Source organism: Podarcis liolepis (genome assembly GCF_965112155.1).
Source record: "Podarcis liolepis genome assembly, chromosome: 2".
NCBI lineage: Eukaryota > Metazoa > Chordata > Lepidosauria > Squamata > Lacertidae > Podarcis > Podarcis liolepis.
In genome coordinates this window covers 50,109,184-50,126,861 of record NC_139555.1, presented here as the reverse complement: position 1 = coordinate 50,126,861, position 17,678 = coordinate 50,109,184, and the positions used below count along the sequence as shown (strand labels likewise).

General features: G+C 40.0%; 1 protein-coding gene across 9 annotated transcripts in view; it reads left to right on the top strand.

The window, feature by feature from the left end:
• The window catches only part of HTR4 (5-hydroxytryptamine receptor 4), a 168,824-nt gene that overhangs the window by 66,344 nt on the left and 84,802 nt on the right, over positions 1-17,678 (top strand). For 2 of the 9 annotated variants that reach the window (XM_083482500.1, XM_083482505.1), the window contains exon 3: positions 2,460-2,621. The exons of the other annotated variants lie outside the window; for them this stretch is intronic. In XM_083482500.1, the coding sequence (XP_083338626.1) occupies positions 2,599-2,621 (23 nt within the window). In that variant the 5' untranslated portion in view covers positions 2,460-2,598. The remainder of the gene's footprint in view (positions 1-2,459; positions 2,622-17,678) is intronic. 9 annotated transcript variants of the gene reach the window in all.

Sequence of the window (17,678 nt, the reverse complement as noted above, 5' to 3'; positions counted from 1 at the left end):
TAAGTATGACCATTGCGGAGGAGCCAAGCAATTGAGTCCCTCCCTGCAAATGTGGAAGGTTGATGCCCTGCAAAAGGCAGAGGCAGTGGACAGCCTTGTAAATAAGCCCACAGTGATTCCTTGCCTTGCTCTCCTGGCTTCCCAACAATGCAGGTTGCTGCTGCTTATGACAGCAGTAGCATTGGATTGGCTTCACCACCCCACCTTGCAGTCATCTCCCTGTTCCTCTCCCTCTCAGTAAGCAGCAGCAGCCATCTATGGAAATGGGAAGCCAGGAGAGCGACAGGGCTTCAGCCATGCTATTCTACTGGTTGCGTCTGCTAAGGTAGTGGGTAGGTGGTGGGAACTGCATCTGAGTCTTTTAATATGGTCCGGATAGAAATGTGAGATGGCAGCATGCTCAAGTCACCTCATGTACAGTAATATGTTGTATAATATGATGTTCCATATGCTGGTAGTAAACTCATTATTGTATTATGGATCAACACTCCTCGTGCACGGAGAAAATGTATTGGTAAACTTGGGAAACAAGATATTTAGATTCCCCTCCTGGGGAAGGTCAATGAAGATTGAGCATGCTCAATAGGCACTGAATGCTGATTGGCTCTTGGTGGGGAGGGGAAGTAGAAAATGGTGGAGTAATGGAATGGAGTTCCTTAGACAAGGCCTTAGCTGCTTCTCTGGAACCCTGAATAGAGGTACTCCACACAGCAACATTATTGCGTGTGTGCGCGTGCGTGCGTAAGTGTACACCCCCCCACCCCTGTATTGGTAATGGGTTCTCTTGAATTATTTGTCAATTATAATGCTCTAAAACTGAATGAGTCTTAATTGCTTTAACTGCTTACTTAACAACCATAAGGACACACTCTTGAAATGCATTGGTTACACTGTGGCAGCAGAACAGGTGTTTGTGAAAAACAAATCAGGACTGATACTTAGGTTTTGTATTAATGGCATCTACGCAGGTTTGATGCTAAAATAAAATATACAGAAAAGTTGAGCTGAAAAGCAGAGAGAGCAGGCTAGTTTTGATTTAGTTTTGATTTATATACCATTATGAACTTTTGTAAAAGCTATATAAAGATAGCTAGGAACTGGAGCAAAATATATTGATGCTAACTGGCTGAAAACATCCAGCCCTTCAGCTTTTAGCATTTCTCTTGAGAACTGCCCTCAATAGTTGCAAAAGCAACCCAGACCAGCAAAAATGCCTTATCTATTTGGCCTGGCTGAGGGTTCAGTTAGTGCCTCCAGAGGTTGGGGGCGGGTATGGGTGTCGTAGAACCTTAAGCCTGTGGACAGCCCATGGTCCTTTTAAGCCCCAAACTCTCTAGATATACAAATTATAAAGATGAGACTGAAACTCCTTTAAATGAAATAAAATGGTTCAAGTAAGAACATGTGTTTCATCATGAGCTCTGAATCACACTATTATTTATATGTAAAAACAGATATCTACTTGAAAAGTGAGAAGCAAGCCAGTTTTAGACCTAACTTTTAAAAAATGGATATCATAATGATATCACAAATGATTTTGGATACCGAATATGTAAAACATGGGTTACCAATCAGAGCTATGCCAGGACTACAGTTAATTATAAACTGCAATGTTTCCAGTCTAGACACTGTACTGGAAACACTACAAGTCTGGGTAATATTGGCAATTTTCTCTGTGTCTAGGAGACAAGTTGAGGCCCTGTTAGTACAGATGGGTGTGTAAGCAGGGATGAGCAAATCTGTCCATTTGGATTTCTCTCGCTCATTTTTTCAGTCTTACATTCAGTTCTCCACAATTTTACAAGTTTGTGATTTATTTTTATTTATTTTTAAAACACCCTCAAGAAAATTCAATGGCTTTTAGTGCAGATTTTCCCCTATATGCACATTCTTCTTTGCAATTTTGCCTAATGTATACATTTTTCCTAAACATTTTTCCTAACACAGTGCATTTTGGATGTTATTTTCAATAATATATGCATTTCAATGCACATTTTTCCTGGATATAATGCATTTTTGTACACATGATTTGCCTGGAAAACTGCAGTGCCAAATTCAAAGAAAGGTGAATTCTGAAGAATGAATGTGTGTTCTGGTTTACATATTGTTTTAGAAAGTGTGGAAGCTGTAAATCCAAACTGAATTGAATTTCTTTTCTGATACCTATGTGGAAGTCATCATATATTTTTTTAATCTAGAAAAATAAGTTTCAGCTTCACAAAGGTTTCATTTAATGACTCACACAAGGGAAACTTGAATATGCAAGTTTGCATAAGATAAGACAAGCAGAGATTTCATAGTTTAATCACAGGAAAGTTTTTTCTCCAGCTGTGTCATACAACAGATTTTAATGAACTGGGTGAACCCAGTCCTGCTTCCTCTTATATTTCTCAGTTCTTTCCAGTAAATGTGGTAGTTCCAATGAACAAATGAATAGCATTGGTATTCTGTTTATTTAGACTGAAATGCATCAGATTAGATTTGCTTTAAGGAAACAACTGTTTGAAGATCTTCCTGATATGGTGCTGTTTTTCTGCAATTACTCTGAGAGACAATTATTCATTAAGAAAAGACATGACTGCTGAATCTTTCTAAATAATGAGTACAAATTTTACCAACAGGTAAGTGCTCTCAAATCTTAAAAGAAATCCAGATCTTATAAAAAAGGGAGAAAATAATAACCTGTTACCTCTCTATAGTGCAGTTCTTAGTCCAAGGTGTTTGCTACACATAGGGCAAAAGCCAGCATTACTCTAACAGATAATAGACGTTCCCATCTTTTCTCCCTCCCCATGAGCTCACAAAATCTGATCTGGAGGATATCCTGCCCTCAATAGCAGATTTTTTTTGGGGGGGGGGTGCGTGCTGCAAGAAGAGGAGAGTAAGGGGAAGCCCCATTTGCACAAGTGGAAGACCATTGTAGAAACAGGATACTACAATTGGGCACTACCCATAGTGATTTGATGTCTGTATGAAGTAAAATATAGGCCACTAAAATTCTACTCCCACTGTTTTGTTAGCTTCAACATCATCTTGGCAATAGTGTTTATTTCTTCTCTGTCCTTTGCAAATGTGTTCAAAAATCTGTTTTGAACATATAAGTAATTTGTAACTGAAAAAGTAATATGTCCAGCTGTACATAATTAATTTAGAGTTTGCTGTGCCAGGAATATTAGACAATCCTGTTAGATTACTGTGAGATCTCTGCGGGAGTAGTTTGTTTATTGGACTGGCACAGGTAGACAGCTCCCTTTTCATATCTTGTTCCTTTTCTATTCTATAGAACAGGAGGGAAAAACAGTCTCCAGTTTTCATGACTATGGGGGTTGTGAAGAATATTTCTATTAACATGATTTCCCTCTCCTTATCTATCTTACTGGGTTTCTGGAAATTAAAAAATAATAATTGCAGTTAATATATGTAAATACTCTTTTGTGTCAGGCTAGATCTATTTAGTCTGCTAACAAGATTAATTTTTTGTTACCTTTTTTTTGGTAGCATTGCTGTATTAGTGATTACAAAAGTATGGTATACTTGGTTAATTGAAACAAGCCACGATCAAACTGTGGCTTATCTTGACTTATTTCAATAAACCATATTTTAAACCACCCAGAGTTCTCAGTTCAGATGAAACAACAAACTGTGATTGGTTTAAAACAGAATGCAGATTCTCCAATGGCCTGTCTTGGGCTTGATGATAAATTATAATTTAGTATTACATGGACCAGCTTTGGGTTTATATTCTGGATGCTTACTATGTGCCTCTTACCTTATTATAAACATTCACCAGTTACTCAGTTGTCAAAATGATGGTAAGACAGAAATATAATGTTCCCAATGTTTGAGTGGTGTTAAACTTGCATAGATGTGGTCTGTATACATTTGCCTTTCTCTAACTTAAAACAAGATACTTGTAAAATCTATAGGGCAGATTAAAACATTTGTGAAAACAGCTTTTCCATATCTTAAACATCTTCACAAAACAGGACTTTAAACGAGAGAGTTAAACATAAAGGAGCCCAAAATAGCATTAATAGCTTACAAGTACAAATAATGGAGATTAATATGACATTAAGAGGGACAAAAGAAGAAAATTTATGAACCAACTTGATGATTTTTAGACAATTTAATATGCCTTTGTGTTTACCACATCTGTGTGCATTTGTGACATTTTAGAATCCAGTGTGGATCTGTCTGCATGTAAATTGGGCAGCTGGTTTACAGAATGAGCAATTAGACTGAAGCGCCCATATTGTGCACGTGCAGAAATGAGTGACAGCTCTGATGATAGAATCCAGTGCATTTAGGCAAAAGCATCCCAACATCAGACTGGGTTTTAACTAATCATTAGAAAATGAAATGCGCAGCATTGCCAGATATGGTGAGAAAGCATTTTTGTTCACATGCCCTGTTTCCATAGGCTTTCAGGTGTTTCACTTTGCTGAATCCCAGACATTCTTCTAGTAATCTTAACAGAGCTGTGTAAAAGCATTATGAACAGTGGAAAGTTTATATAGTCAGGTGACATCCAAACAAAGAGCTCCTGAAAAGATTAAGATGCTGGGTGTCCTATATTGCCAAGGGAGAATGTTCCCCAACCATTTTGAGTGTTTTCCTAGTAACTCAGAGCTACCATTTTGCCTGAAGGTGATGTATCACAGGACTGGTCACAAAGGGCAAGTGTACAAGCTGTCCATTGATATGAGCAGTGCTTTTTTTCTGGGGGGATGCAGGGCTATGAATACCCCTAAACATTTTGTGAACCTAAGTTTGGCCTCATTGAGGGGCAGTATTTTATTATGAGTAGGAAAATGAGAGTACCCCTAAACATTTTTTTTTAGAAAAAAAGCACTGGATATGAGAGATCGTCCTCTAATGGGATAGTGAAGAACCTCCACTGTTCACTCCACTTGTTCAGGCAACTGTCTGTCATTTGTATCTGGGAAACACCCTCAAAGGACCATCCTCAGTTCTCAAGTCCATAATGGCTTGGACATACTAGATCCTCTCTTGATGCTCCTGAGTTGTATTCTTTCTCCCTGCTAGTCCCATTTCACTTGGATGCACCAGTCCAGGATTGTGATGCTACTTCAAATACCAGGTATATCTTCCTTCAGCACTGTACCTGCCACCTCTGTCTTTTTTGAGATGGCACCTGTTCACTTTGGGAACCCATGACTTATTCTCTCCTCAAAATCCACAGGAGACAGAAAACATGATTGACGGACAGGCAAAATTAAGACCTTTGGTGAGAAAAGCACAAGGGAAATTTGTCTCTTTCTGCACATTTATCTCTGATGCAGTAGACCAAATACCCCCCCCCCTTTTACACATCTTCCAGTCACTGCAATATGTTTCAAGTTATGCTGTGACATCTTTTGGGGGTGGAGGGAGGTTTCTTGGAGCATTTTTTAAAAAAGTCTAGTCTTCAATGCCCTTCAGTGCACTTTTCACCACGTCATTCAGTAATGTCAGTAAGTAAATTACAGTCCCATTACAGATCCCACATATTCTTTGTCCCATAAGGAACAGCTCCTTAGGAACGCAGAAGTCATGAAATTATTGCTATTATCATTACAGACCGATAAGAGCAAGCAACTAGTGAAAACACCAGCAGAAAAAAGTGCTAAATTGAACTGCATGAATATGTCTGTAATGGGATCCTAGGAAAAACAGATAATTTAGAAGGAATGAAGCAGGGACTTTGATCAGAGACTCTTTCAAGGAGGTCAGAAAATAGTAATGAACTATAGACTGCTATGTGTCAAGTAATGTAGAGTTTAGTATAAATCATTAAATGGCAAGAGGTTTTGTAATTACATAAAACGTAAGTACCACCTACAGTGATAAATGAGAGTGCCATATTAGCACAAGAAATAGACCAGTGACACTGACATCACTAAAATTAATATTTCAGTTTTGGAGGGGGCTGTTGAATTAAATAGAAGACTGTGTCAATGGTGAAGGAAGATGTAAATCTTGCAGATCACTTGAGGCATCTGTGAATATTAAAGTAGTTTGAACATTTGCATCCCTAATTTAGCGGTACTGTTTGGTGTACAAGCTGGGTTCAATTTAGGGCTAATTGTGGCAAGAGCCCCCAGTCTAAATTGTTTTTCAGTTGTTTCATTTGTCTAGTACACATTCAGTTTACAGAGTAGTGCAGTACAGATATTGTAGATATGATTTTTATACACTTAGAATAGAGAGGCTTCATGTGAAGAGCACCTGCATAGGTTAAATAAGATGTCTTAACCCTGAAAATCCACATGGTACTACTTCTCTTGCTTCCTTCAAATATGTCCTCCAAACCTACTGTATCCTTTAAGCCTTTGTAATAATTCCTTAATACTCACCATTACCTACTGTAACCAAATGCAAATTTAGAACTGAAACAAGCTTTTCTCTCTCTCCCCTTTATTGAGTTGCAGGTAACTCATCTTATACTCTTGAAAGACCATGCCCACTGATAACACGATATAAAAAAACAATTAGCCCACTAGAGGTGTTTTGGGGCATTGTGTAAGAAGGGTGTGTTCGTTGGGTTCACTGATCTTCAGATCCCATCTAGATTTACAATTCTCATAGCTTTAGCAGACCTTCATTTAGCCTCAAAATGGACTACTTGTTGCTTAGCAACTCAGCATAATAGCAGTGCACGCTACAAGGCTTTGTTCTTTTTTACATGTATTGATGTACTTTATAATAAAGAATGTGAGGTATGAAAGGGAGAGGAAATATTATGTCTGATGTGGAATTGGAGGATCCCTACAGAACAAAAGAACATTTGCTACTTAAAGTAGTATATCAGAAAAAAATGCCCTTTTGTCTATTGTGACACAAGTAAAAAAAAAAAAAGCCCAGTAATACAGTTTTTTATTACAATAAATACTCTTTATAGCATTCCACTTCATCAGTGAGGTGCTCCAATGTTTACTACAACCAACTCCTGAGTACCTGGGTTGCTGGGTTCTTCTGTGGAACAATGCTAAGACTTGAAGGCAAGATCTCATGCATGTTCAATGAGGTTTATTCATAAGTAGGTCCATTTTAGATTTTCGGCCCAAGATATTAATTCAAAACTGGGTAGATCTTATTAAATGGCTTTTTTTTCCAGATAAGGTTTAGAAAAACCTATTGCTATATTCCAGTCAGAATAAAATGGAGTTTCCCCTGGAACTATATAAAGGTAGTATCAAAATGCCAGGGACAAATACTAAGGATGAACTTTAAAAATTAGATTATCTCAAAATTCCAATGATGTTTTAATAAAAAGCAACAGTTGTAATTATGCTTATTTGTACTGTATTTGATTTTACAAGCTATACATCTCAGTTTAATAACTTCTGAAACCCTGGGCCTGTGGTTGAGGGTTTTTTTTGGTTGAGATTTGTTTCCATGTGTATGTTTTGGTAAATATACATTGTTGCATAGACCAGTGTTTGCCAAACCACTTGTGAGTTGCAACTGGTTAATTTAGGTTAAGCTTTTGCCCTGTGTTGCCTGCATGTTCCTACACCATGTGTTGCAGGAATTGGAGCAAAAGCCAACATGCCTTTCAGAATGTAAGTCTTTAAATAGGAGTGATTAAGAGGAGCGATTATATGCTTTTAAAAATAATGTGTGGGATGTGCTAATAACAATATCTTTGCTTGCTTGGTATAGGAGCTTCAACTTAGCATCCGCCTTATGCTCACCTGGCAATTTTCCCCAGTTTATTATCTGCACGGGGGGGGGGGGGAATATTAATGTTTGAGGTGGGCCTTGGAAACAGAATTTTATTTTACATTGTTGTTAATTTGCAACTCAGACAGTTAAGTTGCAGCAAGCTTGGATCTCCTAAGCTAGGCAGTATTTCCACTTGCAAAAACTGGAATATGTTCCTGTTGATTGGCGCTAAACTAGGTGACATTCAGATCTGAGCCTGGAAACAAATCTGGAGTGCCCCACAGTGCATTTTAGTATATTTATGTAGCAAGCATAATTCAAACGATTAACCCACTTCTAATTGAATTTTATCCTAATGATTAGATTGTTTATACACATCAGTATGTGGAAAAGGACATGTCCAATAATAAAGTTTCGGATCAATTTGAGGAGGGATCTGAGTGACTTGAAAACAGTAATAATAATTTTATTATTTATACCCTGCCCATCTGGTTGGTGGCTTCCAACACTCTCTGGTTCAGGCATGGCCAAACTTGACCCTCCAGATGTTTTGGGACTACAATTCCCATCATCCCTGACCACTGGTCCTGTTAGCTAGGGGTGATGGGAGTTGTAGTCCCAAAACATCTGGAGGGCCAAGTTTGGTCATGCCTACTCTAGTTTATGGTACACAGTGTTCTACTGTGTGTTGACATGCAAGGCCTTGCAGTATGCCAGGGTTCTGATTTTTTATCAAGTGCTCCTGCAATGTTGTGAAAACTTTATAGTGCAGGGGACTATACAAAGCCTTGTGGTCTGGCGCTCAAGAGAAGGGTGGGCAAAGTCTTCTCTTCATGGCTTGCTACAACTGTTGCTAGAGCACTGCCATTGGTAAGTGGGATGACAGAATGGCAGGAAAGGGAGGGAAGGCATTTAGGGTATTGGATGATGGGAGCTGAGATTTTTCTTCTCCTCAGATTAAAATCCAAGTTTGAGAAGAATTAAGGAGCAGTAATACATGCCTCATAGCATTTTGGAGAGTGTATGTCTGGGCTAGTGTGTATGGAATTGGCAATGTTTTTAGATATAACAGACATTTTTAACACGGGCAGGGAATCAGTAGTCCTCCAATTGTTGCTGGGACTACAATGTGCACCATCCCTGACCATTGGGCATTGTGTGTTGGAAGTGACACTCTGGACTGGGCAAACCTCTGGGTCTATTGCAGGAGACAGTTATGTGCAAATCACTGAATTTTTCAGCCTAACTGTGCTGTTTTTGTCTTAAATGTCAATGTATGTTGTAGTGAAATATAATCACACCTTGGGCATGTGATTTCTATAAAGATTGAGAGCATTTTAGGATGGTGTTCTCAGGTGTGCATTGGAAAATTGAAATCACAAGGAACTGAGTTTCCAGATTACAGATCAGTCTTTGAAAACCTGTTCTTAGAATTGTAGCACAGCAGGCTACACACTGCCAAATTCTAAAATATTGCAGCAAGGTATTCAAGAACAACTCTGAACTAATGAATCCACACCATGTCTCTTAACTGCAGAGCAAAACACAATCAGTGGTATTATTTCTTCATATCTTTATTCTCCTCACAAGCATCCCCCACATACAGTTTGGGTGGGGGTGGGGGGTGGGGGGAAGAAGTTAACATCTATTAATCATTATTTCCTAGTGTGATAACAATGGCTAATGGGCACACTACAGTTAAACACGTTCTGGTGTGGAGGTGTCGCTATTAGTTCTTCCCTCCTTCATAACAAAAGTGAAAATTCTGCCAACCCACACATTCCAGATTGTATCAGATCACAGCAGAACTCCCCACTGTTGCTTTAGAAAGTGTATCAGCTATGCCCAAATCAGACAAATTCTTCACAGGGGATGTTGAACAAATAAGCAAGCAGTCTTATATGTTTGTTGATTTGGCTAGCAAGAGATCTGTTCTGTGTACTTTTCTCATTAACAGTTTTGGTGTGGGACAAACACAGATAGCTGTATCCAACTTTTAATGTTTCCTGGATGAATTCCCAGACTTGAGTTATGGGGAACAAAACTGGTTCTCACTTCCACTGTTGCTAATGGAAGACTTGGCAAGAGGACGGCAACATGCTGATTTCGGGAGTATCTTTGTGAGGCAAACAACTGGGTACTTGTTCACTTGGAAGTTGGTTTAGAAACCAACTATTTTGTATTGTCCAACTGTATTGTTCATCAGAATGCAGTACAGGTTGAACACAGTTCTGTCTGCCTCTCCATGGTGATATACTAACAAAGAGCCATGTGTCACTACCTGATATCCAGGATTATTGCAACAATTTCGAAAAGGCTACAATTGCTTCGTCCCTAAGGCTTACTTAATTTGCTTCTTATTTAGGAAACATGACATCTGTTCCTGTTCAGAAGTCACTGTAGAAGAGGTTTGGGAGTTGGTGTAGGGCATTTTCCTTCCAACCTGGTACCCTCTCGATGGGCTATAACTATAGCAGCTTCAGGCTTCCCCACCTTCGCTCCCTTGATAATGTGGTTGTGCACCCCACTCAAAGGGCCTATTCTTTGACCTTGCTGTGGATATATTTGGTCGCTGTATTCAGGGCTAGGGGGGAATTTGCCTTCAAACTAATTGGTCCTGTCTGTGGATTTTGCCTACCTTACAGAAATTGTCACAGCTGGTTGGTGGATAAGATATTGTATTGCATCCTTAGTCTAGGCGTAAGGGGTAGGCCGAAGCACCTACTTCATACTACTAGGGTATCATGTTAAAGGGATCCAGTAGAGGTGCCTCTGTCCAAATACCTAATGGGGGTGGACAGTCCTCTGACCCCTCACCAGCAGTGTTCTGAGGGACCACCTCCCTTTGATGTGTGTCTTGGGATGGTCCTTAACCTGGAATCAATCCTGTAGGAACAATCAACCAGCAGATTGGGTTGGTTGATTCAGGATACACACCCAATGCCTAAGCCAAGACCATAATATATCTGTAATAAATGAAGTTGTGGCCTACTCCAAATTGGCTTGTTTAAATTGGCCTTTATTACTTCCTTTTATTACTTCCTTCCATGTTTCCCTCCATGTTTCCCTGACATTTGCATGCTTACTGCACCTCTGCTAAGTACCAGGGGAAAGCACATAGTAATAGAAAGATTGTTGCATTTGACTCATGAAGCAGAGTGTTGGGGTGATGATTTTGACTGGCCTCTGTTGGGATCATAATATTTACAGTTGGCCTCCTCTTCAATACAGCTCATTTTAGCCCATTATTCTTTGAAGGATCATCATCCTAAAGCCTCTTGTTTCTCTACTAATCTCTCTGAAATAGGTTGTTACCCAAATATGGCTTTCACTTTAGTTAACATAGACTACATACACATCATACATTTAAAGCGTGTGCGCTCTCTCTCTCTCTCTCTCTCTCCCACCCACCCACCCACCCACACACCCCAAAAGTTCTGGGAATTGTAGTTTGCTAAAGGTGCTGAGAATTGTAGCTCTGTGAGGGGTCTACCACAGTTCCCAGGATTCTCTAGATGAGAAATGTGCTTTAAATGTATAGTGTTTATATAGCCATGGAGGTTGATTATGATGAGCAAGCTGAGGGTTTAATGGAAAAATAACATGGATTGTTCCAAAGCAGTAATCTCTTTTCAAGATTAAGATTAAGATAAATTGATCCATATTATGATTTAGGCTCCTCGCTGTTCCATATCATGAAATGTACATAGAGACACACATTAAAATTAACATGCAGTATCTGCCCCATTCAAAGTCTTTTGTCAATTTTTCTGCAATAACTTAGGCTCCCATCTGGAAAATAAATTGTTCAATAGATATGTATTTTTATAATTGGACTGTTCAGTGGTTTATCACCCATATAATTAAAAATGAGAGTATTTGTGACACAAAGAGGTAGAATTGGTAGAAATGGATCACTGAAATTTTGCCCTTTGTTGGTGTCAGCATCCAACTGATAAAATCTCACTGTTTGTGCACAAGCTTGTTATTAACTTGCAGTAGTTGGAGAAGTTGGGTTTTACAATTCTTTTAATTAAGTGTTGGTGGAGTTGTTTGGAAAGATGCTGTCTGTGATGAATATATTGCTATAAAGTGCTTCCTTAGAAACTGAGCATAAAGTTCAACAATACACAGAGTAACTAGGCTGATAACATTGTCATTGTCACTTAGTACCACTGAGTTTCTTTAATACATTCTTTGCTGACAGAATTGTATACATACATAAATACATACATACATTTTAGGCAAGTGCCTAAAATGCTCTGAAATTACGCCTCTGTACATAGGTGTTTCCGTGCGCTGCGCTGGTGCTGGCTCGCCAGAGCAGCTTTGTCACGCTGGCCACGTGACCCGGAAGTGTCTTCGGACAGCACTGGCTCCCGGCCTCTTAAGCGAGATGAGCACGCAACCCCAGAGTCGGACATGACTGGCCCGTACAGGCAGGGGTACCTTTACCTTTACCTTTTTACATAGGTTCAATACAGCAGTTCCATATTCTAGTACCATTTGTATTTGTTCACAGGTGGTATTTATGCCTTTCCCTTCCTCTGAGGATCTCAGGGTGATATACAGTGGTGCCTCGCAAGACGAAAAGAATCCGTTCTGTGATTCTCTTCGTCTAGCGGTTTTTTCGTCTTGCGAAGCAAGCCCATTGACGGATTAGCGGATTAGCGCTATTAGCGGCTTTTAGCGGCTTATCTGCTTATCGGATCAGCTGATAAGCGGCTTAGCAGCTTAGAAAAAGGGGGGGAGGAAAAAAACCCCGCAGGAACTCACAAGACATTTTCGTCTTGCGAAGCAAGCCCATAGGAGATTCGTTTTGCGAAGCACCTCCAAAATGGAAAACTCTTTCGTCTAGCGAGTTTTCCATATTGCGAGGCATTCGTCTTGCGGGGCACCACTGTACTTGGTTCTGCACCACCCTTCCTCATAGCCATCATGTAACATAGGGTAGGCTGACAGACAATGACTGGCCCAAGGTTCCCTGGGGAACTTCATGGCAAAGTGTGGATTTGGACCTGGTTCTGCCCAATCCAATCTAACTCTCCCACCACTGCACGGGGGATTGCCAATCTTTTGGGGCCAGTGGACACATGTGGAAATTTGAGAGTGTGTCATAGGCAACAGTCATAAAATGCTTTCTCTGGGGTGTGGTATACCACAAAACGGCTTCCACAGTGATGTGGCATAATTGCTTCCACATCTAAAAGGGCAGAAAAACAGACAAGACCATTAAATGCTGTGAGTCTGTCCCCGATCAGCCACCCCATGGTGTGTGTGGCACCTAAATCAGTCATTGCTATGGTTACCCACGGAGAGAAGCATTTTGCACCTCTCTATTCAGAACTGATGGGAGAGTGGGCATCCAATTAAATGCAGGCATGTTTAATATGGCATGCTCAGTGTAGGACAGGCAGCCCAAGCAGGAACAGAAAACAGTTTCTTGGGGAGTGTAGATTTTTGAGAGAATGTTTACTGAGACATCTTATGGGCACCATAGGTGGTACTTGCAGGCACACTGGCAGACTCCATCACCATCCTGACTCTGGCTCCTCAGTGTTGGTTCTCCTCAAAGGCACGGTCTGGTGTTTGATTAAGTTACCTTACTTAATTGCTAGGTTTGTTATTGAGGCTTCTTTGTGCAGTGTCCTTTTTCTCAAAACAACAACAACAACAACAACAACAACAACAAAAAAAAAAAAACAGGAAAGAATGAAAGGCAGGCAGCCTGGTTTTATAAGGTGGGCAAGGAAATGCCAGGCAGCTTCAGTTCACAAGAAAGCTTTGACAAGCGCTCCACTTGGCATGGACCATGGGGCTCATCCAAACTGGAGTTTAATGTGGATTTGAAGTTGCTTGTGTGTGTCTCCTTTTGCTGTTTCAATATGACGTCTTCCTCATCCCAGGTGGCAGTCCAGTCTTTCTCTCAGCTAAATTTAGTTTTTCCCAATCTGCAGATAATCTGATAAGGGAAGCAAATCCATTATAAAACTGCATGTTACCCAAATGAGGATACACTGAAGGGTGTTGTGTGAGTTTCGACATGTGAGGTGGATGGCATTTTGCCGGATCCCATCTTTTGCCACATACCCTACTTCCACTTTGTTTCCATCAGCCCAAAGGAAAGGATGCAGCCTGCCCCTTTCCACAGGTTGTTGCTGAAGGCACATTTACAGTATCTTTAAAACAGCTCTTCGGTGCAGAACTGCTCTTGCCCAGAGAGCTCAAAGAGCTGTATTAAAAATAGAATATGCCCTTGCAGGGGCAGGAGGCAGGACAAGAGGTGGGAAAGGAAGCGGCAGCATTTTCATGAGATTGCAAATTGTCTAGCTTGGAGTGACACACACACTTTTTGATTGCTCTTTGGTGCATATCTGGGATATTGTAAAAATAAAAAATAAAATAAAGGTGTGTGCACAGCTAAATAAAGATCTGTGCATGTCCCACCATAGACCTTAAGGTTTCTGGAATCTACATTGCGTGGGGAGGTACTAATTGAGGGGAGGAGACAACAACAAATATATCCCATAAAGCACTGCATAGTACAGTACTGCGGAGTAAAGACACTGAGAGATTTCAGAAGCACAAAATTGAAAGTCCTTATGTGTGTACATGGAAACAGTGACCCTCGTCCACATGAATGCCCACATGTGAACACAGCTCAGAGGTTAAGATGGGGTAGGACACATCTCTGTGAACAGCAGCAGAGTGATTATGGGACATGATGGTTAAATCTTATTGAGATGCATAGAAAATAAGGAATGGGCCAATAGTGCAAAACAGTTGGCTATGGCAAATTCATATTTGTGGGAGTAAAGAAAGCAATTCGGTAAGACAATGAGTGGGAAGGAGATGCTAAACTAAGAGTTCCGAGATCTGAAGCAGTTTGGGGAGGCTTTTCCCCAAGTTGTCAAAGTGTGACAAAGTTGACCAAGTTTTTCTTTCTCTCTCTCTCTTGGTGGGTGGAGTGAGAGAGTATACCATATGCATTAATGAAGAGAAGCTGTATATCATCTCAGTATCAAATGGAGATAGAACCACAAATTGTAAAATAAAAGACTATCTCATTCTGTTAGCAGCCTGTACTGCAGTTTTCCCCAACCTGGAGCCCTCCAGATGTCTTGAACTACAAACCCCATCATCCCTGACTATTGGCCATGCTAGCTGGGACAGATGGGATTTGGAGACCAAAACATCTGGAGGACACCGGGTTGGGGAAGGCAGCTCTACTGCATTATGACATTTTGTTTGTTTGTTTAATGTATTCTGCTTAGGTCCTTTGTAAGGATTTTGATGTCTGGTGTTCCTTGCACCTTCCCAAGAAATTGTTTATTAGGGATTACCATGTAATTCCCATGACTTGTTTATGCATGCATGACTGTCTGGTCTATATTTTGCTCCCTAACAGTCCCATGAATTCATGACTCAGCTGCTCCTTTCTTCTATCTTCACCTTGGGAAATTTGTCTTCACAGTTACTTCAGTAGTGACAATGTCTGCCTCACCAACTGCAACTGGAAGCAAATAGTGCAGATGAACTTATGAATTGCTTTCAAAATGCAGACATCCTTTCCTGTCTGTGCTAGTAAAAGAGGGCAGGCCCTGAATTTTAGGCATTTCTCCAGGGATGAGCCCTTTCTGGTTGGAATTGGTTTGCCTAAGGATATTTTGAAAGTTTGTGCTGCTAACAATCAGTCTCTCCTTCCTTTTCAATTCCCTTACCCAGCTGGTGTGTTCAGTTCCACCTTTACACAGCTATTTTCCCATAACAGTATGTAAATAGCCATGTGTGAACAATATGAGAACATCATGCTTATGTCACTAGAATGATGCACAACAGCTATCATCCAACTAGAATTGCAGATTTCCAGGAGTAAGGCAGCTGTTTGCTTGACATTAATGCATATAACTTTTATTAGTTCACCTAATTCACCTAATTCACATTGTAGTTTAGTTATTGTTGCTATTGTTGCTGTTGTGACCATCATGGTCATATCGACCACGGAACACACCCCCACCCACCCCCACCCCTAATTCGCATTGGAGGCATCCAACTATATTTTAGGTGGGAGAAAACAGGAAATGGGGGACTTACACTATGACACTTTTTGTCCTCCTTTGTTATGAGTGGTGGAACTGAATAAGAATCTTTGTTCAAATGTATCCTGTTTAAATATAAATGTTAGCACTATTTTCCTGGTATTTCAAAAGAAAAATGCAATTATTCATTGTTATCTGCTTATTGTAAACCTATCTTCAGATTGCCTAGTGAAAGATGAAATATGTATATATATATTCATGTGCCCTGTGCAAATGGGTATGATTCTGCCCTTATCTCACAGAGTCCCAATTTGTGCAGTATTTGTATAAATTTAGCTATGTTAGTTGCTTATGCAGTGTAGAAACAAGGAATGGAGGAGCAAGATTGAGCCCACTAGCCTTGTTCCCAACATCCAGGCATTGATCCATCCTTGTGAACAGGCTTGAGCAATGCATGGAAGGTGCATGCGTGATTTCGCTCCCTCTCTGTGCATTAATTTCTACATGACAATATACCCACATAATTTTAAGCTTTTGAATCCTCTTTCTATCTGGTGACATGATTTGTCTTTTTTCACAAGTTTAGATTAATAGCAGCACCATAGTCTGTTCTCCTTTGATGAAATGCCTTGGGGTCAACCAGAAGCACAATATTTTCTTGACAGTTTCTTCTACCACCATCTGCCAGTTCAATCCTTCTAATTTTATTTTAATCATCCTTTGCACTAACAGTTCTTGTGGTGCCTCAGTGATTTATTCTCCAGAAGGAATGCAGCTAAAGACCGATAGTAACACCCTCTGTCTTATTTCTGTTTGATATGGTAAACCTGTGTATAAGTTGCACTGTTGCAGGCTAGGGCTCATATGAATGTATGGTTTTCCATACAAAAGAAAATACTTTCACATTCTATTGGATAGGAAACCTAGCTGTGGTCCACCTTCCTGACACCTCATTTTCTGTATGGAAGGTTTTATATGTGTGTGTGGAGGAGCATTCAACTATGTGAGCCCCCTAGCCTGAAGTCTGACACAGCTCAGACCAAGGTTTACCATCTCAGGCCTCAGAATCTAAACTAGATGTGATCTCCAACTAAGAGGGTAGACCCACTGAAATAATGGACTTAGAGGAGAAGGAAAGGGGGATCATTCTACCTGGTAAGCTGAAAGGTTTGCTCTGACAGAAGTTGCCATAACGCAACATTGAATACCTTGCATGAGTGTTTATAAATGAGTCTGAAAATGATAATATTTATGTAGGCAAGAATCAGCAGGCTGACATCCAGATAACATAATGAAACCATTTCTCCTTGATTTCAATCAAACACAAAACCGGTCAAACTGGCTCCTGTTTAGATACCTTCACCCAACTTCTTGGCATTGAAATAAGATTAATGACTATGTCATATCTCTTAACAGTACTTGAATTTCTCACAGTGCTCTAAGCAAGCAATTAACTGATAAAACACTGTTTTGGGGTGAAGAAATAACTTAATGTTACCCTGTAATTCAGACATTGCAGGAAGTGGATTTTAAATGAATGGGAAAGGCCCTTGCAATCCAGGCAGTACTCTCCTTTATTTGTTTAGTAAGTGGAATTTGTTTTGCACAAGTGAGTATAAACAACGCTGTGCTTAATAAAACAACAACCCCAAACCCTACAATTTATATCATTGTTTTATTTTATTATTTCCTTCTCTCTTTGGCTGTTGCTATTATGCCTGTGATTCTTCCTCTTACTGCGGATGTTTCCCTTCTCTTTTGAAATAGTTCCTTGATGCCTTGCAATCCCTCTAAATAGTTCATTGCTGCCTTGTATATCTTTAAAATTTTGTTCTCCATTGTCAACAGTGTAAATCTTTTAATGATATCTTTTCCTCTATTGCTATGGGGGTGGGGATGGTCAGGATTTCATGCAGAACTCACTTTTTGTTTTCTCCAAACTTTAAAATGGATGGCACAAGAGGATATAAC